Here is a 26,182-nt window from a genome sequence, read left to right as displayed (position 1 = left end):
ATCAATAAATCTATGCAATGACATTGTGTGGGGAGGGCCAGAGGGTTGGTGGCCCCAGGTTCATTTGTTAGGGGGCACATTTTGCTCCTCGCCGCCTTGTCTGCCCTGAGAAGCTCTGGGGAAATTGCTTGCAAAAACACGTGCCTTAGTTAAAAATATGTATGCAGTTTTCATGGGGGTTTTAAAAAATAAAATGCTGATTGCTATGGAAATGTGGGAAACTGGATTTTTAAGCGTGGAAAAACGAGAAATTAAGAGAACCAAATTCCACAAAGTCCTTCTATCGCTACTCTCCAGAGGTTTTTGTGATTTTAAATTCAATCTCAATTTTGCACGTGGACTTAAATTGAGTTTTCTTCTGTGTCTTAGGTTACAGGAGTCAACATTTGACGGTATCAACTGGGAAACGGATTCGCAGTTCATTTTTTGTTGCCTTTTCTTCTCTGTTCGAACGTAGATGTCCTTGCCCCTTTCGTCTGCCATTATACAGGTAAGCTGTTGGGCTCCTTTTTGGGAGAAATGGTGGTATACAAATTTAATGAATAAATTTTGTCTAGGGAAACAAGAATATTGGTGGTATAGCGGCATACTGTTGTTGTTTAGTCGTTTAGTCGTGTCTGACTCTTCGTGACCCCATGGACCAGAGCACACCAGGCACTCCTGTCTTCCACTGCCTCCCACAGTTTGGTCAAACTCACGTTAGTAGCTTCGAGAACATTGTCCAACCATCTCGTCTTCTGTTGTCCCCTTCTCCTTGTGCCCTCAATTTTTCCCAACAATAGGGTCTTTTCCAGGGAGTCTTCTCTTCTCATGAGGTGGCCAAAGTCTTGGAGCCTCAGCTTCAGGATCTGTCCTTCCAGTGAGCACTCAGGGCTGATTTCCTTCAGAATGGAGAGGTTTGATCTTCTTGCAGTCCATGGGACTCTCAAGAGTCTCCTCCAGCACCATAATTCAAAAGCATCATTTTTTTGGTGATCAGCCTCCTTTATGGTCTAGCTCTCACTTCCATACATCACTACTGGGAAAACCATAGCTTTATATGAGTGCAAAGTTTTCATTTTGTGGATTAATTTTTTTGTAAGTGTAGTGTTCAAATTATACTGAATTGTTTATTCATATTTTTAGTCGGTTCTGAATTTTGTGGACAAACTCACCCTTTTGTTCCCATCGCAGCCAATAGTCCAGGGTGACACCTGGGTGAAGATCTCTTCCTCCTGGGCACCTTGCATTACTTTTCTGCCTCCTGTCAAAGTCTTTAGTGTGTCAGCACGACTTCCTGCTGAGGTATAGCTTACTGGTGCATTTTTTTCTGGCTGTTTTCTGGAAATCGATAGCCAATATATGCTGTTTCATAAAATGGAACCCTGAGGAGCCATGTCTTGAGTTGATAGGAAACATGATTTGCCAGCTGACAATCAAGCTGCCTAAAGCTTACAGAAAGCCCTCGTAGTCTGCTCTTTCTGAATTTGGTTCTGAGCCTCTGTGAATAGGCACTTATAAAAAAACATAGTAGCAAAAAACTTCCAAATAGCAGTGTTTTACCACTTTTTGTATCAAGTTGTTCAGTTCCATATGACAAAATACTGCTATTTGGGAGGGTTTTTTGGGGGGGGGGGGGTCTGTGCTATTTTCCTCTTTCTTCTTTTGATTGCTGCTTGTCTATTAAACATTGAATGACTGTCCTCTTTCTGCCCCTGACATCCTGCGCTCTCTGTAATTCTCCTCAAATTGTAAAACCATTTCTTCATCGCCTTCTCTAGTCACCTTCTCTTCCCCAATTTATGCTTTATTCAGGAGTGGAGAAACTTGTTAAGCCCACGCTTATTTCTCTTGGTGATCTCATCTGCTCAGGTGAATTCTTAACAACCTTTTCTGATGAGTCCCTAAATCATCCGCTGACCTGCCCACCTCTTCTCAGGGCCAAACCATACATGATGCACAGTTCCTGATCTCTTTCCTCCTGATCTCAATTTCCTTTATTTTATTTTTTAAATGAAAGGCAAGCTTGAAAGATTGTAGTTGGGAGTGGAAAATTGGAGGAAGAGGGACAGCTTTTGTCCCGTCTACCGTTCTTCTTGAAATTTTGGGTATTATTTTTTTTTAAAGACAAGTAGATGTTGCAAAACCAAGGGGTGGCAGCAGTAGTGAAGAGGACTAGAGGAAACTGAATATATATGCTTTCTCCAGTTTTCACAGAAAATCTTGCTTTGGTGTGATTTTGCAAAATGCTCTTGTAAAAGAGCTTCAGGTCTGCTAATATCCTGCTATATATGGGATAGGTGATTGAGAGGGCAGATTATGAGGCAGCTTCATTTAAGCACAGCTGTTTAAGCATGAGAGGTCTGGAGAGTGGCAGCATGAGAACGGGGCCTTTTCTGCAGTGGCCCCCCATTTGTGGAATGCTCTCCCCAGGAAGGCATACCTGGCACCTTCATTTTACTTTAGGCGCCTGGCAAAAACTTTCCTCTTGAACCAGGCCTCTGGCTGATTGACATCTGATGCCCTTTTAAAATGTGCTGGGGATGGAGGAATTACAGTGGTACCTCTGGTTGCGAACGGGATCCGTTCCGAAGGCCTGTTCGCAACATGAAAAGAGTGCAGCCTGCAGCGGCGCATCTGCGCAAGCGCGGGTTGCGATTCGGCGCTTCTGCGCATGATGTCATTTTGTGCTCTCTGCATGTGCGAGCGGTGAAACCCTCTCCGGTACTTCCGGGTCGCCGCGGGATGCAGCCTGAAAGAACGTAACATGAAGCAAATGTAACATGAAGTATGACTGTCTTGGGTTGTTCTTGTTCTTATTTTTTATCATGTATTTTATGCTTCTATATTGCGGTTTTATGCTGTGAACTGCCCTGAGACCTGTGTGCATCGGGTGGTATACAAATTTAATAAATAATACTCCTTTCTTCCACAAAAAGGGACTAGAAGTAAATAATTTTATTTTCTTTGAAATGTAAGTTATACACTGCCTGTTAACTTGTAAGAGAGGAGTGTGGTACCTTTGACCTGCCGGCCTCATAAGGCCCTTCCCATTTGGCCCACCAGGGAGACATGGCCACAAGCCTTACACCTGATGCCTTATGTGATGTCAGGTGTGGAACAGGTAAATTCGTGGCTGGGCCCAGAAAGTCTGCACGCCCCTTTGCAATGCTCCTTGAAGAGCCTTGCTGACTGTCAGAGCTTTAAGAGAGACCTGCACAGCCAAAGCTGCCCAAATCAGCTGGGATAAACTGCTGTAATCCTCTGGAAACTCCCTAGCATAGCGGGTGTGTGTGTGTGTGTGGAGGAAGCGACTTGCATTCACGGTGCTTCCTTCAGAGCTTTGAATACAAACTGCAACCTTTGGAAGGAAAAGGAAAACAGAGCATCTTTTTCTTTCTTCCCAGAGGAAGGAGTTTGTATTCCAGGCACTGGAGGAAGTCCATTAAATACAAACCGCTTTCTCAGCAGAGGAGAAAATATTCCGTTTTCAATAAGCTTTTCCCTGTCTCTAGTCCAAGTTTTGATCAACCAGTGGGCAATTGCAGGGAGCATCTCGGAAGGAGGTTGCTGTAACTCCCCCTCCTTTGAACTTTTGACAGGTGTCAGTCAGGGGTTTGTCAGAGTTGGAGTTTGAGGAAATAAGGATCTGGTCCTATGATTGGATCAGTTTCTGCGCCCTAGCTCTAAGGCAACATAGGACTATTAATCGGATTCAACTCGAATGAGCAATTGTCCTGGGGGGTGCACTTGTGTTAGAATGTTAAAATGAAATTGCCCCGCCATAAAACAGGTAGCGCCGGATCGGGAGCCTCAGAGGCAAAGAGTGACATAAGCTGAACGTGCGGCGGATCACAGTTGCCTTCTTAGTGACCAGCGCTTGGGTTTTCTCCAGTTTCCTGCAGAAATACCCACACTTCAAGCGCCACATGAATTCTGCATGAGATTCTGCATGAGCCAGATGCAGTATTTGATCCAAGCACTGTGTAACAACCCAGCTTTTTATTCTCCGGCAGAGTAGTCCTGATTTAAACACATTCGATGAAAAAAATTAATCTTAGACAAGGTTAGCCATTGAAAGGCAACCCAAGCAAAGCAAGGGAAGTTTGTGTATGAATGGGATATTGATGAATTCTTATATTACCAGAAATGGGTTTGGGTGTATATTGGCTGACAAGCATTTGCAAAATGTGGCGCTGTGGTCTAACCACTGAGCCTAGGGCTTGCCGATCAGAAGGTTGGTGGTTTGAATCCCCGTGACAGGGTGAGCTCACGTTGCTCAGTCCCAGCTCCTGCCAACCTAACAGTTCGAAAGCACATCAAAGTGCAAGTAGATAAATAGGTACCTCTCCGGCGAGAAGGTAAACGGCGTTTCCGTGCGCTGCTCTGGTTTCACCAGAAGCGGCTTAGTCATGCTGGCCACATGACCTGGAAAAACTGTCTGTGGACAAACGCCAGCTCCCTCGGCCAGTAAAGCGAGATGAGCGCCGTAACCCCAGAGTCTTTTGCGACTGGACTTAACTGTCAGGGGTCCTTTACCTTTACCTTTAAGAAGGAGAGAGCAGGGGATTTGAAGAGAGTATATCTGGATAGATAGTGAGTACTTCCATTTGGTGTAGAAAGCCTTCTCCTCTAATAAAGAGTTTGCTGTTTGTTTCCATAATCTATCAGCTATATTTATTTATTTTGCATAGTTTCTATCCTGCCTTTCTGTTCAAAGTTCCTATAACATTTTACATTCTGTGAAGTCTCCATAATTTCTTTAAAAACCACAAATACTGATTTTTAATATATATTTTTTTTCAAATAAAAATACACAAAAGTAATAACAATACTATTTTAAAATTTTCTTTAAAAAGTTCTCTTCCCTCTTCTTTTTCCTTTGACTTTGCAAACGAATTAAAAAGAAGCAATAATACTAATTTTTTTAAAATTAAAAGAAGCGATAAAAAAGAATAAGTAGCTATTCGAGTCAGCAGCAGCAGATTCTTTGGGAAGCAGTTAACATAGCCAAAGCCCTGATTAAAATAAGTTAGCAGCCATTAAACGTCTTGGAAAACAAAATGGCCGTGCACTCTCGGATTTGGCATGAGGGGAAGGGAATTCTATAACGGCTTTTAATATAAGCTTTGATCTATTGCAGTGTGTAACTGTTTGCTACTGTTCTTTGCTTAACACCAAGGGCGTGCTAAGTTATGTCTAGGGACCAGCGTCAAGAGTGGCTCACAATAATTTAAACAGAGGGAATAGAAATGGATCCAAGAAGGTTGTAGCCATTGAGGTGCAGTGGAGATGTACGTTGGTTCTTTTACCCTTCTCGGCTCGAAATGTGATTTTTCTTCGCCCTCCGGGAATGCTTAGTAGGCTGGAGTCAGGAGGGAAGGCATTCTGGTGACAGCGCAGACTGTTGGGAAGGCTGTGATGGCAGGAAATTTAATTTATGCCCTCTAGCTGTCAGTTGTAAGAAGATCTTGTTACATCGCCTCTGAGGAACCGGCCAACCTTGATCTAAGAGCAAGGCATTCTGAGTTGACTGAAGTATGGAACTGGGACAGAAGGGGAAGGCCAGGGAGAGAGATAAACAAGAGGTAACCAGGTCAGATGTTTCTGCAGTAGTATGTTGACAGCTACTGTATTTCAGTCCCCTAACACCGTATTCTCGGACAGAATGTGCTAGGCTAGAGGCAATGGAGGCTACAGAGTAGATAGCCTACTGCTTCTATTGTTCTTCGCTGTCTTCGTAACAACCCATACTCTTTGGAGCTGTGAATGAGCTTAAGGAGAATATTGGCTATTCCTTGTGGTTTTTAGTGTTGCCAGCTTCATTGAGGATCTTGCCAATTGGGCCCCAGCAGACCCAGCACTCTAGGCCTTTTGAAAATGTCGGAGAATCCATCTTTCCTCGCTGGCTTTCCACAGAAGGTGTTTTTAGTTTAGGGTTTTGGCTATCGTTGGGGGGGTTTTTGGTCATATTTTAGTAGTTTTGGGATGCTGCTGATGATTATTACCTGCCCTTCACCAGCAGGTCCTGGGGCATATGACAGGAGTTTAAAATTCAGAATTATAAATACGGTTGAAACGCAGTACAGACACAGGAATAGGATGGGCTCTGAAGACACAGAGAATTCTACAACTCAGGGGCTGCCACAGTGAATGCCCTCTTCACAGCCACCCTTCCCGAACTTCTGAGGGATGTGGGACTACCCAGAAGACCCCCTCTGTTGACCTTACAACCTAGGAGGGTTTGTAGGGAAGAAGCTGTCTGTTCAGATATTTGAGGCCTAAGTCATATCAATTGCTGGCCTGTTTATTTTATTTTATTTTAATTTTATTGGGCCTGTATTGTTAATTGGCATTTTTTTGGGAAGCCACCTTGAACGAGTGTGCTTCTAAGGGTGGTGTATAAATATTTTAGATAAAATAAGTATATTTCAGGCTTAATCGGTTCTTACTACTTTCAGACTAGGCACCTATATCAAATTCCAACATCTTCAGTGTAAGTTGGGGTGGAGGCACTGGATCTGGTTGGTGGGCTGCATCCTGGCCACCCACCTGTCAATACCTTTGCATCACCTTGACTCAGGTGATGCGTTTCTTTTGCCAGTGTAGTTTGGAATAAAAGGAATGACTTTGCAGTTGCCTTCAAACCTTCCTTTCGGCAGGGAACTGCGTCTTTATCTGCACCACACCTAACATAATACCTGATGTCAGGTGTAGGGCAGGTGACTGTGGCTTCAGGTAAGCGGTCTGATGGACCTAATCAGGGCTGCAGGATCCCCACCAAAGACACAAGTTGGTGACTTTTCATTTGGTCGTTTGCAACTGAATGCTGGAACAACCTCATTGGAGAAGCATTGTGTTTGAGGCGATAGATGATATGGGAATTTTATCTGAAGCTGTTTTTCCATGCATGCAAATCACCACTTGCTGCTGCAGCTTGTAGTGAATCTGCATGTGTGCACTTTCTCTTCAAAGGAAGGAGAGGGAAGTGCTTTTGCATATTTCTGTGTACTCAATATGTTCCAACGCTCATGATGTTGGAGGAACCTCAGACAAATGTTTGCATGAAATACGCATCTGTTTCTCATCTGAATTGTGTGGGTACAAGACTCTCTCTTCATGCATGTGTGCATATGTGTTTTCTTTTAGTAATATTTATCAACTGCAACATGGACACAAGCAAGAAAACAGATCCCCCGGTGTCAGTGGAACTGGTCCAAAAGGCAAATCCCGACCGCAGCCCAGTGCCATCCATTTACGTGCCCGAACAAGGTGGCTACAAAGAGAAATTTGTGAATGCAGTGGAGGACAAATACAAATGCGAAAAGTGCCACCTCATTTTGTGCAATCCAAAGCAGACAGAATGTGGGCATCGGTATTGCGAGACCTGTATGAATGCTTTGCTAAGGTTAGTGTTTCTTGGTATTGTTTCAATGGGGTAAAACGGTACTGAAGGCAAAGTGCTGGCTTTCTAACCTAAATCCTTTCGTGGTCAAGTTCTAGGCATGAAGTAACTTTGCATGTTGAATATGTATGCATAAAGTAAAGAGCAAACACCCGGACTAGTTTCATATCTAGCAATCCACAAATGAGCTCACCAGTCATTTTTTAATTGGGTCAAAGTGGGCTCCCCTGTGACCTCACTCTGGACTTCAGAGGCATTCCAGAAAATAGTGCTCTATGTGACACCAGGTATGAGATTCTGCCCCCCACCTCACTTAGGGGAACCATACATTTTGGTTGACCATGGAAGGCCAACCAAAACTCCTTTGCTCCTTAGTTAGTGCTTGATACATGCCACTGAGAGAGAAGACAGACTGGATAGGTCAGTCGGTAGACCATGAGACTCTTAATTACAGGGCTGTGGGTTCAAGTCTCACATTAGGCAAAAAAATCCAGCATTGCAAGGGGTTGGACCACTAGATGACTCTCACAGTCCCTTCCAACACTACAATTGTGTGGTTCTATGACAGACAGAGGGACACGGGTGGCGCTGTGGGTTAAACCACAGAGCCTAGGACTTGCCGATCAGAAGGCCGGCAGTTTGAATCCCCGCAACGGGGTGAGCTCCCGTCTTTCGGTCCCAGCTCCTGCCCACCTAGCAGTTCGAAAGCACATCAAAGTGCAAGTAGATAAATAGGTACCGCTCCAGCGGGAAGGTAAACAGCGTTTCCGTGTGCTGCTCTGGTTCACCAGAGCAGCTTTGTCATGCTGGCCACATGACCCAGAAGCTGGACGCCGGCTCCCTCGGCCGATAAAGCGAGATGAGCACCGCAGAGTCGGTCACGACTGGACCTAATGGTCAGGGGTCCCTTTACCTTTACTTTATGACAGACAGATAGTTGGAAAGAATGGGGTTATATTTTCCCCAAAGACCAAAGAAAGAGTTTTGAAACACCTGAGAGAGTAGCTAATTTTAAACTGCATCTCTTGTAAGTTGATGCTGATAACATTACCATAAATTATTTGCCGGTTCAGAAATAGTCCAGAGAAACGAAGGAGTTGACATTTTCGTATTTTGCCGGATAGATATGAAACATCCACGTCAACAATTATATAGCTGTAGAAGAAAACAGGGAAGTGAAGAAGACACCAAGCCCTAGGGCCTTCCTAGTGGCTCTGAGCTTTTGGAATGATGGGCTGCAATATTGTTTTAGGCAGTTGTTAATTGCTCGCTACTGCTGTTAAGCTCATTGTGCAGCACCTAGGCTTCTTGTCCTTCTTGATCCATCACTGTAAATATGCAGGCATCAGAAACAAATCTTACTGAGTCCTACAAAAGTGCTGTTTTATTGCAAATAAAGGATAAAGTCTAGTTATTTCTTCCTGGATATGTGTATAATGGAATCATAGGGCTGGAAGGGAACTCAAAGGCCCATGCAGTCCAACCCCATGAAATGCAGGATATATTAGAGATGAAAGTTGTTTGTGTATATTGGGTGTGTGGCACTGTGGTCTAAACCACAGAGCCTGGGGCTTGCTGATCAGAAGGTCGGCGGTTCGAATCCCCACAATGGGGTGAGTGTTCAGTCCCTGCTCCTGCCAACCTAGCAGTTTGAAAGCATGTCAAAGTGCAAGTGGATAAATAGGTACCACTCCAGCGGGAAGGTAAACAGCGTTTCCGTGCGCTGCTCTGGTTCACCTTAGTCATGCTAGCCACATGACTCGGAAGCTGTACGCCGGCTCCCTCGGGCAATAAAGTGAGATGAGCACCGCAACCCCAGAGTCGGTCACGACTGGACTTAACGGTCAGGGGTCCCTTCACACACACACGATTTTCGTAGTAGAATTCTGTCATCTCACGCTGTTAACAGCTGATAAGAGGGAGGCAAAAATAATAATAATAATTAGATGAGGTAAAGTGAAAGATGGGGGGGAGGGAGGTTCCTGTTATGATGAAATCAATTTGGGAAGAATGAGACTTGTAATCCAAAATGCTAAGTTGGTGGACGTCTACTTCCCTAAGATGTTTAGATATGTGATTGAATGTTAATTGTGTTTTCTGTGTTGTACCAAGCAAATGGCCTTCTGAAAGTGTGTGTGTGTGTGTGTGAATGAAATAACAATATGAATTTCAAATAACCTGAAAGCTGCAAAAAGTAAATGGCTTTGTGGTGTTTCGCTGCTCGTGCATTGTTGTTTGCATACCATTACCCCTTTCTATATAATTCTTCTAGAATCATTGTTTGCAGTGATTGTGTGGGCTCCACTTCCATTTCCAACTCCCGACTGTTAAAATGAATGGAGAGCGTGCCACTGCATTGGGTTTGGAGCTGTGGGTGGAAAGCAATTCCATTCTCGGTTCTCGTGTACTTGTTAGAATATAACGATTATGCCGTAGAGCCTTTAGCACTCTCTCTCTCTGGGTCATCTGAGGATAGAGAGACAAGAACCACAGAAGACAGCCCAGCGAAGATTACTGCTCAGTATGCAGCAGTAGTTTAAAAGAGCAAACAGGATGCTTGAGTGCATTCAATAAGGACTAGGAGACAATAGCACAGTATCAGATGAATGGTATTTGTTCTAATGCAGAACACAAGTTTCCTGCATTATCCTCATCTCAAAGTGACGGGAAATTAGAGATGAAAGAAATGAAGAGAGTCAGTGGAGATCATAGAACTGTAGAAGGGACCCTGAGGGTCATCTAGTCCAACCCCCTGCAACACAGGAATCTCAACTAAAGCATCCATGACAGATGGCCATCCAACCTCTGCTTAGAAACCTCCAAGGAAGGAGAACCCACCACCTTCCAAGGGAGTCAATTCTGCTGTCTTAAGAGCTCTTACCATCTGAAAGCGCTTCCTGATGTTTAGTTGGAATTTGCTTTCTTGTAACTTGGTTCATTGGTTCAGGTCCCATCCTCCAGAGCAGGAGAAAAGAAGTTTGCTCCATCTTCCATTTGACAGCCCTTTAGCTATTTGAAAATGGCTATCACATCTCATCTTAAGTCTCCTCTTACCCAGGTTAAACATACCCACCTCCTTCAACCGTTCCTCATAAAGGCTTGGTTTCCAGACCCTTTATCATCTTGGTAGCCTTCTCTGCACATGCTCCAACTTGTCAACATCCTTCTTAAATTGTGGTGCCAAGAAATGGACACCAGGTGTGGTCTGACCAGGTCAGAACAGAGTGGGACTATTCCCTTGATCTGGACACTGTACTTCTGTTGATGTAGCCTAGAATAGCGGGTGGCGCTGTGGGTTAAACCACAGAGCCTAGGACTTGCCGATCAGAAGGTCGGCAGTTCGAATCCCCGCGACGGAGTGAGCTCCCGTTGCTTGGTCCCTTCTCCTGCCAACCTAGCAGTTTGAAAGCATGTCAAAGTGCAAGTAGATAAATAGGTACCACTCCAGTGGAAAGGTAAACGGCGTTTCCGTGCGCTGCTCTGGTTCGCCAGAAGTGGCTTAGTCATGCTGGCCACATGACCTGGAAGCTGTACGCCAACTCCCTCGGCCAATAAAGTGAGATGAGCACCGCAACCCCAGAGTCGGTCACGACTGGACCTAATGGTCAGGGGTCCCTTTACCTTTAGAATAGCATTAGCTTTCTTTTCTTTTTGCTGCTGCATCACTCTGTTAACTCATGTTAAGCTTGTGGGCCTACTAAGACGTTAGGGAGTGTGTTGCTGTTAGCATGACAGCATTTAAAAGATGAGGATTAAATTGACTAGAGTAATCAAGGGCTATAATTGAAGTAGTTAATATAGGTGATGCAAGGGCACCGTCTAGAACAGCAATTGCCGCTGCATTTTGCACAACTGAATTGCTAGCATCCTACTCATCCATTGAGCGGCAGACAATCTGGGCTGAAACTTTAACACACATACAGATTATGCACTGGAGCTTTGGAGAAGAGCAGTGATGTTGGACCTCTTTGGGAGATGCCAGCAGGTACCCTTAGGAAGGTTTACCCCCCAACTTTATCACTGTGCTAGCACTGTGCATGTCCAGCTGTCAGGGGAGCATAGTGAGCTATACGGGAGTGGACCCCCCTCCATGCATGAAGAACGGCGTGTGCACACAGTGTGCATGAAGGCATCAGCTGCGAAGCAACCTTATCTCCCAGCATTGTTGCTGTCAGTAAGAAAGGAAGCTTTCACTCTGTTATGCTCTTAAGGTAATCTTCTTGTTGCATCAAAGCCGACAAGTGATTGTGAATGGAGCATTGCAATAGCATTATGATGCTTTTGTAAGAGCTTTGGCTCAGTGTTGCAGGTAGACAGTCTTATGGCGCAAGTAGGGTTTTTTTTTTAAAAAACAACAACTGTTTATAGCCATGCTTTTAAAAGTTGACCCAGAACAGTAAGCTTGCTACCTCATTAATAAAGTTATGGTTTCCCATTTTTAAAACATAGAATTTTAGAGATGGAAGGGGACCCCTTGCAATGCAGGAATATGCAGCTGGATTGAAGCTGCAGCCTTGGCGCTATCGGCACCACGCTCTAATCAACTGAGCTGTCCAGGCATTTACTGTCATAAACTTTCATAATAGCCGTAAATAGTGTAACCCAGCCTCCTCCTCCAGTTGTTTAGGACTGCAACTCCCATCATCCCTGACCTGGTTAAGGGAAGCTGGCACAACCTCTCTTGGGAGTCTTCGCTGAGCTGTTAATAATAATAATAATAATAATAATAATAATAATAATAATAATAATAATATAATTATTTATACCCCGCCCTCCCTTGCCAGAGCCGGGCTCAGGGCGGCTAACACCAATAAAATCACAGTAAAAACATAATAGGGGGAACAAGAAAACCAATTTAAAATACAGGTTAAAATGCAATTTAAAATGCAGCGTCATTTTAAAAGTAGCCAATAAATCAAGACCATAAGGGGAGGGAAACATAAGGGTCAGACTGAGTCCAAACCAAAGGCCGGGTGGAACAGCTCTGTCTTGCAGGCCCTGGGGAAAAATATCAAGTCCTGCAGGTCCCTAGTCTCTTGTGACAGAGCTTTCAACTAAGTCGGGGCCAGTACTGAAAAGGCCCTGGCCCTAGTTGAGACCAATCTAATCACCTTGCAACCTGTGACCTCCAAAATGTTGTCATTTGTGGACCTTAAGGTCCTCTGTGGGGCATACCAGGAGATTAATACCAGGAGATTTTCATGCAGATTAAACAAAACAAACAAACAAAAAGGAAGGGGAAATAATAAAATTCTGCTTGAAGGAAAGGTGCTCTGAACATCAGAGGTCTGGGCCCAGACTTGCGCTGAGCAGAGCTCTCCTTGTCCTGGAAGGATGGGATGTGAGGCTGAGTCCTTTTCTTCCTTGTAGCCCCCTGAGATGCTCAGCCCCAGAGGGTTGAGGGGGTCGTAGAATCCTAGAACTGTGGAGTTGGAAGGGACCCCGAGAGTCATCTAGTCCACCCCCCTGCAATGCAGGAATCTCAGCTAAAGCATCCATGATGGACAGCCATCCAACCTCTGGTTAAAAACCTCCAAGGAAGGAGAGTCCACCACCTCTTGTGGGAGACTATTTTCTGGAACAGCATAGGTGCTTGTGCTGGGAGTTGCAGTGGAAAGGGACAACCAATAGAAATTGCCACTCTGCTCCCATTCACTAGTGGGGAGCCTCTGTTGGATCAATGTTTCCTTTGCCCTTTCATACAGGAGAAAGTTTTGGATTCAACTTATAAGGTGCATTTTGATTTGATTGTTTGTATTCTGCCTGCTTTTTGTGTGTATGTGTGTCATTTAACCTCTGTGACCAGTGCGGTCCCAAACTTTGCCTAGTTTTCTCCCCCCCCCCCTTTTAAATGTACTGACCTCTGTTTAAATTTATTGTCAACATATATGAAATGCTACATGTATGCAAACAAAGTTTTGGTGTGAGATCAGTTGTTGTTGTTGTTTTTCTTTTCTAGCGCTGCAATTCCAAAATGTACAGCATGTCAAGAAACAATAGTGAAAGATAAGGTATAGTTCCATCTCCCCACCCCGTCCCCCAAAAATCAAAAACAAACCACCTTATTGTGCATCTTAAACTAGATTGCTTTGCTTATCTCAGACAAGAAATTGGCCTTTACTTTCTGCAGTGTAAATGCATTTCTAGCTCTTTTTCTCTTGCTCCAGAATTTTTCATGAGTGCAGTTCTTGTATGGGTTGTCCTTTTCAAAAACAGGGCCCACCTGACCCCCAGGAAAGCAGGTAGAGCCGGATTCTTATAGCTGATCTTCTAACTCCTGATAGCAGACAGCTAATGATGAACTGTCTCCTTACTTGCTCGCCATTCACACATAACTGCAGATCTTCCCTGAGGAATCAGCCGAGGTGCGTGTAGCCAGCAATCCATAACAGGCGGATAGAGATGTAGTTATCTTGCACAAGTTCTATTATAACAAGGCAAGCATGACAAGATAGTTATGCAGTAGGGAGTTTGCAAACAATACAGCACGGGTAGCTAACGTGGTGCCCTCCAGATGCTGTTAGACTGCAACTACCATCAGCCCCAGCCAGTGGAGACGATGGCCAAGGATGATGGGAGTTATAGTCCCACAACTTCTGGAGAACCCCACCACATTGGCTACCCCTGCAGTTCACCCAAAGAACGTAGGAGCTGGTAGTGTTGAGGATCGTGGGTTGTATTCACAAGAGTGCTATGGGGAACGTTTCATCAGTGCAATGATTTCTCTTCATGCATCAGAATGTTCTTCACCCCATTCACTCCCTAAACCTATTGTGGAGGTTCCCACAACACTCTGGAGCAGATTTGGGGGTTGTGGGGGAAAGAGGAGGGGGGAGAGGAGGAAGTCCCTTGGCACAAGTGGAAATCGTTCTGCTTGTGCAGTTGAATAGAGCCTCATGGATGTGGATCTATGCAAGAAAGGGAAGCTGTAGAAGGTTTATAGAGTCATGGTCAATTCACCAGAGAAGCAGATAGTTGCCCCATGGCAGCATCAGTGTGGTTAAAAACTAGAATGACTTGTCTCTTCACATTTTACTGGTGTGGAGTTTCTCCAGTCCCCATGGGGGAAAGTAGATGAAGTTGCACCCAGCGATGAAAAAGCAGGTATTCCTCTCAAGTACAAGTATTGACTCGTCTTGTAGCAAAGCCAGCAGGTGATGCTTGGCAGCGATCATCTGATGGAGATTTGTCACTAGGCAAAAGTTGGCGGGATGGTTGAGGCTGTCATGAAAACCCTGCTTCTGGTCTTTCTGCACCAGTTAGTGGCTCTGCGTTGACACTCAACCTGGGCAGGTGCTTGGAAGACAGCTAGGCAGGTGCATCTGCTGAAGGAAAACACGCAGGGCATGTCCCAGAAGCCCTAGAAGGTTAAATGCTCCCTATGCAGGAAGTGTGCTGGTGCGCATTGTCCCTGATCAGGAGACACATAGCCGTGGTGTAATCTGCTTTGATTCGTAAGGACAGCTCCTCTGCTGCTACTGGGATGAGGCTAATGAATGACAGGCAGGTAGGAACTCGAGCCTTAACGATATATACAGCCAGGTAGTCAACAGCATGCGGTCTCTGAGAACAATGCTGCATTCCGCAGTCCCAGAGAGGTGCAGTCATGCAGATAGAGGCTAACAAAGGGCTGTGGAGACGTGGGCTGCTGATGAAGTTCACTTGAAGGCGAATCAAATCGGAGGGATGCTGAGGAGCATGCAGACAGCGCAGAAGGAGTAGAAGAAAGCCTGCTGTGCAAATAAAGCATTCATAGCAGAAGGCTAGATGTTGTGGTATGGATCACAGACCCAAACGCTCCTTGCGAAGGCCGCACGCTCCAGGATTGAAGCCAGGTTACAAGGCTACAGGTTTTTTGGAGCAAGTCTGCACAGCAGGGGTGGGGAGCAATTTTGGCCCCTAGAGCTGCCTTTGCTCATGGGCAGGCTCCTGGGGACTAGATGCCAGTGGCACGTGGGGCCAGACTCAACGCTGCATGCAACTCTTGACGATTGTGCAAAAGCCAGAGGTTTTGTAGACACACATACCTGCCTCCCATCATGGCAAGCAAGAAGTTTTGTTGACATTTCAGCCAGGCAAGAGCACTCCAGGAAGGCACTAAGCAGGGCTGGTGAGGCCTGGGTGAGACCCCCAAGGACCGGATGGAGATGCAAGGAGGGCCACATTTTAAGGTTCCTCTCACCTTACAGCATACACTTTGTGCTAGAACTTGTTCGGAACCCAGGTCATTCAGGGAAAAGCAGTTATGTACCCAGAAAATGTGGCGCCTATGTTGTTGAGTGCATTTCAACTGTATGTGCTTTACGCCAAGGGTTGCCAAGTGTAGGGCACAGGGGCTTTGGCTGGGACTGCCTCTGTAATGAGACCAAGTCATAGGCCAGATGTCAAGGCCACCAGTGGCCACTAGGTGTTGAAGTAGGTTGGTGGTTCATGCCCACCCAGGGACACCGTCGTAGGTGTCAAGGCCACCTGTACCAAAGAAGATGCCCACATTAAGCCCATAAAATGTAGAAGATGCGAGGTTCCAAGGCTGAGTCTGGGTCCTAGAGCGACCAGTAATGAGAAGACAGGAGATACTGAAGCTTGAACACCCTTTGTACAGAGAACACGTGATGCCGAGGATAGAGTTGGATATCAGCGGCAAAGGATGGGACTTGCCACTGAAACCATTATTGCTGAGAAATGTTAGGTACTGAAATTGGAATGTAAGCAGAGAAACTTTGCATTAAAAAACCCCAATAACTGAGACATGAGATGGGATTCAAACCTGTCAGGACAGAGAGAGAGGCTAGATATTGGGACTAGCACTAGGCATGAGTTGGTGCTGAGGACCAGAATACAAGTCAAACATCAAGACTGCCAGTTTAGAGAAACACTCTAGGTACCAAGGCATGTGCTTGGCTACTGAGACTTCCAGATCCAAGGGATGCCAGGTGTTTAGGCTTGAACTGGAGCCAGCCAAGAAATGCTCTAGGTACTACAGCTTTAGCAGGATACTGAGACTGTTCATATGAAGGTAATCCTGGTATCCAGACTGGAGCTGGGCACCAAGACTGCAGTAGTTGTATTTGAAACATGCAGGGTAGGAGAAAGGACGGCTGTCGATACCAGCCCCATGCCTCCGTTGCATTGTTGTGAGAATTGGGTCATTTGAAAACCCAACAGGACTGAATCCTTAAAACCAGGTGGTCTATGAATCAGTGTCAAGATCAAGGCTTTATGGTCAATGATCTGTGATCAAGACCAGTGTGGGATCGGAGGTAGGTGGCACAAGGCACACCTCACGTTCCAAAACCATACCCAAGCACCTGGGCCAAATGTTGGACACTTAGGGAGGATATAACAATAGCATTGACGTCAGACTGGGCATTGGTCCAGAGAATCGAAGGTGCCTGCTCAAGGGCAATTAATGCCCATAGAGGCACATAAACACGAATCCCAACATAATGCAGGAAAATGGCGAAACACAAGGTGAGCAACAGCTCAGGTAGGCCCTGTTGCTCAAGCAAATATCCACTAAGGCAGCTATCCCTCTTGTACTCTGCCATCCCCAGGAGCAGCCAAAGGCCAGTCTGGAATTTTCTTCCTCAAGAAGCTCTAGAGAGATGGCTTGCCACATGGAGCAGTGGTCAGCAGTTGTTGACGACATCATCCAGGAAGACTCCTCCTACTTCCTTATTGGAGTGGAGGGCGGGAAGGGAGGTGGGAATTGATAATGCGTCACCATGCCAAAGCTAGTTGAGCTGGAGGCTTCTTAGAAGTGTTGACTCTTCTCCAGTGCCTAGTAAAGACAAATCTTAACTGTTGTTTTATGGTTGTTTTCATATTTCTTCACTCCATCATGGGTTTGGCCACCTGATCCCTTCTCTCATTCTCTGTTCCTTTGCTGCTACTGCAGCTGAGCTTGTTGCATTTTGGCTACAGAGCATTTTTGGTGCACACTCTTCACTGTCCTATTGCGTTTCTCTCCTCCCTGGTTGCTCATGGCAGATTTCTGTAACCCAGTGTAGGCTTTTGTTTCATCATAAAGCCGATTTCCTTTCCCACGGGCCATCTGTCCTATCTTCAGATGTTCTAAACTTGGGTCTGTGTGGTCTGCGGAAAAGAGAGTTGGGTGTTTGCTGGGCCACAAGAAGTATAGTGTGTTCTGCCACCTGTGATGGGGTAGACACTGGTTCTCTCCAGGTGTCATCAGCCCAAGCCTCAACTCCAACCTATGTTGGGAGGCATATGTAGAGGGGACCATATCAGTGACCTGTGATCTCACTTTGTCTGTGCATGCACCACAATAAACCTGTGGGCATCATATTAGTCAGAAGGAATGAATGCTCATTGACTTCGCTCAGGCTCTCTTGGCTCCATGGGGCCTAGAAAACTGTCTGGGTGATTCAAAATCAGTTAATTTTGTTTATTTATTATATACCACCCTTCATTCTAAAATCTCAGGGCGGTCCACAGATTAAAATACAAGATAAAAGCAAGTTTACTGGTGTATGTAGTCTAGCCTTCCCAATCTGGTGCCCTGCAGATGTTGTCCAACTCCCATCAGCCCCAACCAGCAATGGCCCATTGGTCAGGGATGATGGGAATTGTAGTCCCTTTGGAAGGGTGCCAATTGGGCTGATGTGGTTCGTGGTCTGCCACTAACACAGTCAAATAACGTAGATCACTTCAGAACCTTCTTCCCCAATTTTTGTGGCATTGTAGTTGTTCAGCATCTTCAGTCTAAGAGGCTTCTTCACGGCTGGGCTTTTTAAAGGATAAATCTGTACCAGCTGAAGATCTGAAAGGCTACCTACAGTGGATATTCAGTTTTAATTCAGAATGGCCAGTCATACCATTTGATTCATTGGGATGCCAGCTAAAAAAATTGTAGCTCCTCATTCACGTTCCTTTGCACAAAACCAAGAGCAAACCTGCTTGTGTCCTAGCTTTTTGTACTTGTGCGCCTGCTAATAAAAAAAGGCAAATTATTTGAGCAGAGAAACGAGTGTTCTAAAAGTGTAGACAACCTTCAGACCTGTATTCATAGCACAGCAGAAGAACATGATATAAATAAAAAAGAGCTTTTCCCCAGGCTACATTGGACATCGCAGCAACACTGTTGTCTTGCTGTGCATGCAGAAATCAGGATGTTTTCATTGTGCTGATTGATAGCCTGTCGGCACGAGGTGACAACGGCAGCACCCGCGCTCAAAACTGGTGTTAGCCGATATTGTTCTCGAGAAATTGCTCTGAAAACAATTTTCCTCGTTTCATGAGAATCTCTGTGTGTCTTTATATAGCTATTAAAAAGCTGGCCTTTTAGTCAGCCACTTACAATCATGCAGCAGAGCTGCAATAGTGTGAAGACTTGGACCACTGCTATAACCATCTGTTAAATGTCTCTTAATTCTAGATATTTAAAGATAATTGCTGTCGGAGGGAGCTTCTTGCCCTTCAGATATTCTGCAGGAATGAAAATAAAGGTTGCAGAGAACAATTGACCTTGGGACAGTTGCTTGTAAGTAGTTGGAATATCTTGCAATTACTCCCCCCCCCCCCCAGTTTACAGAATGGTGTGGTCTGTGTTCTGTGGTCAACTAACTAAAGTTCCCCAGCAGCTGCGTTCGCACATTAAGGTAAGCCAAGGTTTCTCAGTTATGCACTTTAATACCCACGAGCTGCCCAAATGCTCCTGCGTCACCCCTTCCCTGGTGCAAGTGGGAGAAATGAAAAAAGGAAGTTGCATCTAAGAATGGCTTCCCATTACATCTCGTTTATTTCTCCTTAATAAGGCAGGATTGCTATGCAACCTTAAGCCATGGTTTGATATTGGCTTAAGCCATGGTTAGTCAATAGGCTTACAGAGCCCAGCCTGTTAGGAAGCAGCAAACCACAGTCCTGGGTTTGGATGCGATGGGAAGCCAGTTTTTAACTGCAGCTGCTTGTTTTGCTTCCTGGCTCATGCGCAGGGAGGGAGTGATTGGGCAGCATGTGCAAGCGTGCTGTTCATCCAAAGCAAACTACAACACGCCAGAAACCTTGGCTTATTGTGATGTGCAAACGTGTCCACCCTATTAACCAAAACGAGGGAACGAATGTTGGAAAGCAGAGCGGCTAATGACCTCTAGACTTCGAAACCTCGAATATCATTCCCTGTTGAAAACATTAAGGGTGGATTTTGAGATCTCAAAAAAACAGACCAAGCACCTTCAGTCTGATCTTTCTCTTGCTTTTCCCAACGCTTACTCCCCCTGCTTTTTCTCTCCTGGTCCAGCCCTCAGTCAGGTCACACTCCGGTCACTGTTTGTGACCTATCAGATCAAAACCAAAGCAACAGAATAAAGTGACTATCTGCCAGGGGGTGTTGTAAACCAGCTCCTAATGCAATGTGAGAAAAGATGCTGGTTATCCAAGCATAGTTGGCAGAAGCTACATTTTCATCTGCATCTATTGGAATTGCTTTTTCGACTTTTTGATTGTTTTATCGCTTATATGATTAGCATCCTGGGTTAAACCAGAGAGTCACGACTGGACCTAATGGTCAGGGGTCCCTTTACCTTTACCTTTATGATTACCATCCTGGGCTCCCTTGGGAGGAAAGGTGGGGCATTTAATTCATTAAATGTGTGCGAAAAGGAAGTGTTTGCAACGGTGGGTAGAGGAGGCAAGATGTTTGGAACTGTTCCGTTAGGATTTGTGTGGTCATGAAAGATGTCAGGTACCAATATTTTGCTTTTTTGAACAAAGTTGGGAAACCACCTTACCTTTTCTAGGTGCTACTTTGGTAAGATTTAGGAGTTAGCCTCAAAGGTATCAACCACCACTTCTGCAAAAGGCATATTTAAAGCTTTTCTGGGTGGCAACCGCAGGTGTGTAGGTAGCCAGGTGTCTTGAGATTTTTCCAGCTTTGTGCTAGTTAGTTACCGTATTTTTCGCTCTATTAGACGCACCTTTTCCCTCCTAAAAAGTAAGGGGAAATGTGTGTGGAGCGAATGCAGGCTGCACGGCTGTCCCAGAAGCCAGAAAAGCAAGAGGCTATCCCAGAAGCCAGATCCCTCTTGCTGTTCTGGCTTTTGGGATTCAGAATATTTTTGTTCTTGTTTTCCTCCTCCAAAAACTAGGTGTGTCTTATAGAGCGAAAAATATGGTATATTTGCACTTAATCTGAAACAAAGGAAAGGGTTGATTTTGAGAAAGAGTGGTGCTATCTCTCTTTAAATTAACTTGGTAAGATTCACATGTTAATGGCTAAAGTGAGAAAATGTGAAACCCAAAAGTGTACATGACCGCCTGGTACATGTTTGCTTCAGACCCACCTGAGAAATGACTGTCTGTTTGAAGAGCTTCCATGCCCTCGGGCTGATTGCAAGGAGAAAATACTTCGAAGAGACTTGCCAGACCACGTAGAGAAGACCTGTAAATATCGGGAAACAACGTGTAAATACTGTAAAAACCAAGTCCCAATGATTATGATACAGGTGAGTGTTGCTTTTCACTAAAATAGTTCATTGCTAAAAGTTGCCATTGCTTTTTCAACTTCTGTATAGCAGGAACTTTAAAAAGGGTTGTTGTTTTTTTAACGGTAGGGAGGCATTTGGACCCACAAATGGTGCTGTAGTATGGAACCTGTGATCTCTGCTTAGAATCTAATCTGATCCACAGTGAATGGGACACTGTGCCCAGTGCAGGAAGACACCTATTCTCTTTACTGGAGAAGCATTTTAAGCTGATCAAAAGGAGACCTGCTCTTAATTAACAGCTGCTTCCTTCGAGGCGCCTCTTGTTTTGGTCACAAGATAAACCCATCCATGTTTTATCATATCAGGCAGCCTTCCAGTGACATTCTGAAAATGAAAGAAAGCAAACAATTCTCTCTGCCCTTTCGGAAGGTAGAAAGGTGGTTTTTTTGTGGGGAGGGAAGGGAATCAAAGTTATGCAAACGAGATCTTTAAATATCTTTTGTTCTGCTAGCTAGAACTCAAGGATTCATAGACTCTGCATGCCTCGCAGAGTTGGAAATCCCCTTTGTAGCTCAAGAACTAACAAACCTATTTTCCATAGCTTTCCAGAGCTTGGCGACTTTTGCACTGGTTCCTAATTTTTCTGTTTTGTCAACTTGTTTTATTGTCTCTTATATGTCAAATGCTTTGCTTTATTCTGTATCGTGCCCTGGTATCTGCACTGATGACCAGTGTAATAGAAGCCTGTTAATTAATCAGTTAGTTTAACTTCATTATATAGTTTTAGGCACCAGGCAAAATAAGTTTCCTCTTTAACCAGGTGTTTGGTTGTTTGACATCCAATGCCCTTTTAAAATGTGTTAGGGATTATTGGGTTGTTGTTCTTGTTTTCATTATGTATTTTGTGTTTTTATATTGTGATTTTATATTGTGAACTGCCCTGAGACCTGAGGGATTAGGGTAAAATAATAATAATAATAATAATAATAATAATAATAATAATAATAATAATAATAATAAACTTAACAGCACAGAGAACTGTAAACTCGGGTCAGCCCCCACCCCCATGTGCATGTCTGATATTTATTTATAGATTTCATATATCACCTAATCACAACTGTGTCTAAGGAATTCAATACAATGAAAATTAAAATGGTTTAAAACTATAACATTGGAATTGCAGCTATATAGTCTGAAATCCATGCAGTTAATATTTTATGGAGTTGGGGGGGGGAGAAGTTGTAGGAAAGAAATCTAATAAATAGTGATGAAGATGATGATAGCATTTGGGGACCTGAGGTTGAAGAGTGTGCTACAGCTGGAAGCAAGGATTTTTAGTTTATTTACTTTAATAATTCGTTTTAAAATAATGTGCACCCTTGTGAATTATATCAGAAAGGAAATAAGTGTGTTGATGCTCTAAGTGTGACTTCAGTAACGAGTGTTGCAGGACTTCATAAACACCGCAATATATGTCTCCAAAGATCAGAGTACTGAGATGTAAATTATGAAGGAGAGACGTGCTGGTTCTTTAATGTCCTCCTGCGAAAATTATTAATGGACTTTCAAGTGTGTGATTTTCCCTTTCTTCCGCTTAGAAACATGAAGATGCAGACTGCCCTTGCGTTATGGTCACGTGTCCTCATAAATGTAGCGTTTCAGCGCTCCTGAGAAAAGAGGTAAGAGATCATATTGCACAGCCATTCATGAAAATGAAAGAATGAAGAATAGCCTGTCATATATTACTCGGCTTAGAATGTTGTTCTTAGTAATAACGTGCAAGAAATTTGCGAGAAGAAGCAGCTACAGTATGCTTTTTTTTTGAAAAAGGAAACAAACCTTCGTACTGTTATAAAAAGAAATCTCTATAGACTTCTCTGATTTTGTAATGCAGATTCCGCTTCCCCCTCTCCTAAGTTTTTTCATTGATCCTGTCTATTTTCTCATCGCTTCAGTCATAGTTAGAGCTAAATTCAAAATGCTTACTGCAGGTATCAGAGAAGAACTTCTTAGCACCGTGTAACCTTTGCATCATTTAGGTGGTGTTCGTATTCTGAATTTAAGTTGTAGTTTTAAATGCTTTAAAAGTTTTTTTATATAAAAAACAACAACCCTAAAATAATTTGAATAACAGAGTTATAATATGTACTCTTGCAGTCTGTAACCTAGCTGATGCTTCTCCAATGTTGAGGCTGGGTTTTGATTTTTACAAAAAGACCCAGTTTTTAAAAACGTTTTGTGTAGTACCCAACATAGCAGTTCCATTAGCGCAAGGATTTCTGTTAGTACAAATCCCTGCTCTCTACGCTCTCTGTGCACCTCTGCGCTCTCCCCATATCTGTTCTGGATGGTTGGGAGAAACCCTGAAACGGATTTCGGGGGTTGGGGATGGGAAGTTCCTTTATGCAACCAGAAGTCTTTGCACCAGTAGGACTGTTGGCGTACGGCATGTGCCAGACGTGTGCAGCTCCCCAAGCGCATGCAGATTGTGCTGGAAGAAATTCAGTCAGACTCCCAGCTTTTCAGTCGGTTCAGTCCTTTACTGACCAGGTCCAAAGCTTTAAGGCAGTTGCAATACGCTATATGCTTCCACTAGATCCGTAGTAGAAGGTTTGGGAATTAAATCCTGCGTCCAGTCAGGCTTCCCTGCGTGGCTCTGCTCGGAAGCTGACCTGGCAGGAGAGCAGAGTAGCATCGGTCCTGCGTCCGTGTGAGATGAGGGATAAATCACGTCAGGAGACAGTTCGGTTCTTATCTCTAGAAGCGTTTATTTACAAAGCAGTATATCCATCAGAAACCTCCGACATTCTCTGTGCTCCAAAAGCACACACGCAGCCTCTGAGCTGAGCTGCGTCTTAGGCAGAAGCGAAAGCAAGTCTGAACAGTGACACAGACTGTGACGCACTTCTCTGCGACAAGCTCCTCCCAGATACAGGACACCATGGAGTTTTAACCCTGTTAGTTCCAAACTAACAGGCTTCAAATGCAAAGCAAGTGCAACTCACAACATACATCCAGCACAGAGTTCAGTATCAATCTGGCAGATCTTCCTCGCGACCAAGCAAGAAGGCAATGCACGGCCCCCTCTTAATATACCCAAGAACGACCACACTTTTGCCAGGTCACAGTGACCTTCTTGGCCAGTTGCCAGGTCACTTTGACCTTCAAACACTAATTACAAGACCTGCAGGTGCAAGATAAGGGAAACATGGGTACTAGATTTTCAACAGCAATTGAAAGAACCTCAACAAGAACTACCTCATTGTAGCGGATCCAGCCGCTTATCGCCAATTAATAATGCGGCGGACTCACCCTGCTCACTGCCCCCAATTAAATATAGCGTGCACACCTCACCGTGCATCAATTAATACAGAGTTTTGCAAATTTACCACGGGGTGTCTGGGGGGGGGAGGACTTGTGTGAGGGGAAACTTAATGATTTAGAGTCCCAGTCAGGAGTTGATCAAACAAACAAGGAAAGTGTATTCAACAAAGAGAAGTTAACTTACTACTAGAAGTGGGCAAAAAAGATGTCACGGTCTTAAATACACTAGTATAGGCACAGCTCTTCTTAAACTCCAGACACTATTAATCAGCTGGTAAGATGCTTAAATCACTTTCTGCTACTTAGTTATGACAGGCGGTTCCATTACATACTTTTATTGCAACACAGCTTCCTTCACAGATTTATTACCCTGGTTCATGAGCGAGGGGCACTTTCCCCCAGTTACTCACTCACTTAACAATCTCACTCCTGAGGTATTTGAAAATAGCATAACAGACCCAGGGGATCACCTCACCCCTTGTTACTGGGTTGGGAGTTTTGGACCTAGAAGAACTCTCCCTTCCTGGATAGAAAGAGATGCCGCTAGCCTGAATTCCCACAGGTTCTTCCTCTCCCAGTTCAGTCACAGCCCTCCCAGGACACTCCTGTCCTATCCCAGACCCTCAACCCGGTCTCCATATCTAAGCTGTGAGTCTCTGTCCTCTCGCTATGGATAGTCTCCTCAGTGTGGATGTTTAACTGAACTCAGGACCAGTTCTCCCTCAGTCTCACTTCCATCTCAAAACAAGCCCTGTCCATCTTCTCAAATCCGGCCCTATCTCTCCTCTTAAATCAAACCCTATTTCTCAACCTAAACCCTGTCTAACATCTCAAATCAAGCCCTGTCTCAAAACCTGAACCTTAGCTCTCTCTAACTCTCTCCCTCCGAAACCGCTCCTTTTATTCTCTCTCCCATAGTGCTGCTCCTCCCCCTTGTGTGACTAGCCGACTCTGTAGCCAATCAGAGAGAGGCTCCGGTACTCTGGTGGAGTTTCAGGGGAACTGCGCCACCAGATTGGTCTGGCTCGGCCGTCCGTCACAACCACCCTTTGCATTTGATACTGTGTTCGGACAGACATCTCCTGCTACACTTAATTTGACCTGTGGAATTTTTTTGTCACTGGGAACAAAACTTATGCACTGGTAATTTAACTTTAAAGAGGTGATCCAGCTCCTGTAACCATCATTTTCAAGTAAAGTGTTAAGAGTGACTTCATTACGCAGTCTTTAGGATAAACATCTAGCTGCAGAAAGTAAGAATGAACATCCTATGGGGTTGCAGGGTAGAACTGGAAGATGTGGGAGAGGTAGAGGAGCTGTTGCCTGTTGTCTGTTGCTTTTCCCCTGCAACACTGTCCAGCCATTTTTTTATTGCCGTGCCCTACCATGTCCAAAACTGAAAACAAACTGCGGGGAGGGAAGGCCCTAGCGGAAAATCTCTGGGAACACCCCATATTCTGCCCATCAGTTCTCATTTGACATTTTCGTACGAGCCCATAAATGCACCTTGCATCATTAACTGTCACATGGAAATACATCGACCAGCGTCACATGTTGTTCCACATTAGTTTATAGGTATTAAAAAGGGGGAAAATAGTATTTGTGATGGTCCAGTAAGGCATACTATTTAGCTGTCTGTATGGATCAATGAGGGACGCAAGTGGCGCTGTGGGTTAAACCACAGAGCCTAGGACTTGCCTATCAGAAGGTCAGCGGTTCGAATCCCTGTGACGGGGTGAGCTCCCGTTGCTCAGTCCCTGCTCCTGCCAACCTAGCAGTTCGAAAGCACTTGAAAGTGCAAGTAGATAAATAGGTACTGTTCTGGCGGGAAGGTAAACGGCGTTTCCATGCGCTGCTCTGGTTTGCCAGAAGCGGCTTAGTCATGCTGGCCACATGACCCGGAAGCTGTACACCGGCTCCCTCGGCCAATAAAGCGAGATGAGCGCCGCAACCCCAGAGTCGGCCACGACCGGATCTAATGGCCAGGGGTCCCTTTACCTTTTTATGAATCAATGATGTTAACTTTCTT

The 26,182-nt window shown here is 44.7% G+C and overlaps 1 protein-coding gene across 2 annotated transcripts in view; it reads left to right on the top strand.

Annotated features, from left to right (window-relative positions):
- The first annotated feature begins 369 nt into the window (after nt 1-369).
- The window catches only part of TRAF3 (TNF receptor associated factor 3), a 49,662-nt gene continuing 23,849 nt past the window's right edge, over nt 370-26,182 (top strand). Inside the window, exons 1-6 of one of the 2 annotated variants that reach the window (XM_083518716.1) lie at nt 370-490; nt 7,129-7,387; nt 13,344-13,395; nt 18,783-18,887; nt 20,680-20,847; nt 22,428-22,508. In XM_083518716.1, the coding sequence (XP_083374842.1) occupies nt 7,149-7,387; nt 13,344-13,395; nt 18,783-18,887; nt 20,680-20,847; nt 22,428-22,508 (645 nt within the window). In that variant the 5' untranslated portion in view covers nt 370-490; nt 7,129-7,148. Of the gene's footprint in view, nt 491-5,457; nt 5,568-7,128; nt 7,388-13,343; nt 13,396-18,782; nt 18,888-20,679; nt 20,848-22,427; nt 22,509-26,182 lie in introns of those variants that run through there. The other variant, XM_083518717.1, reaches the window with a different exon arrangement.

The sequence above is a fragment of the Podarcis liolepis genome (assembly GCF_965112155.1).
Source record: "Podarcis liolepis genome assembly, chromosome: 1".
Lineage (NCBI taxonomy): Eukaryota > Metazoa > Chordata > Lepidosauria > Squamata > Lacertidae > Podarcis > Podarcis liolepis.
This window is presented reverse-complemented; position numbering and strand designations above follow the sequence as displayed.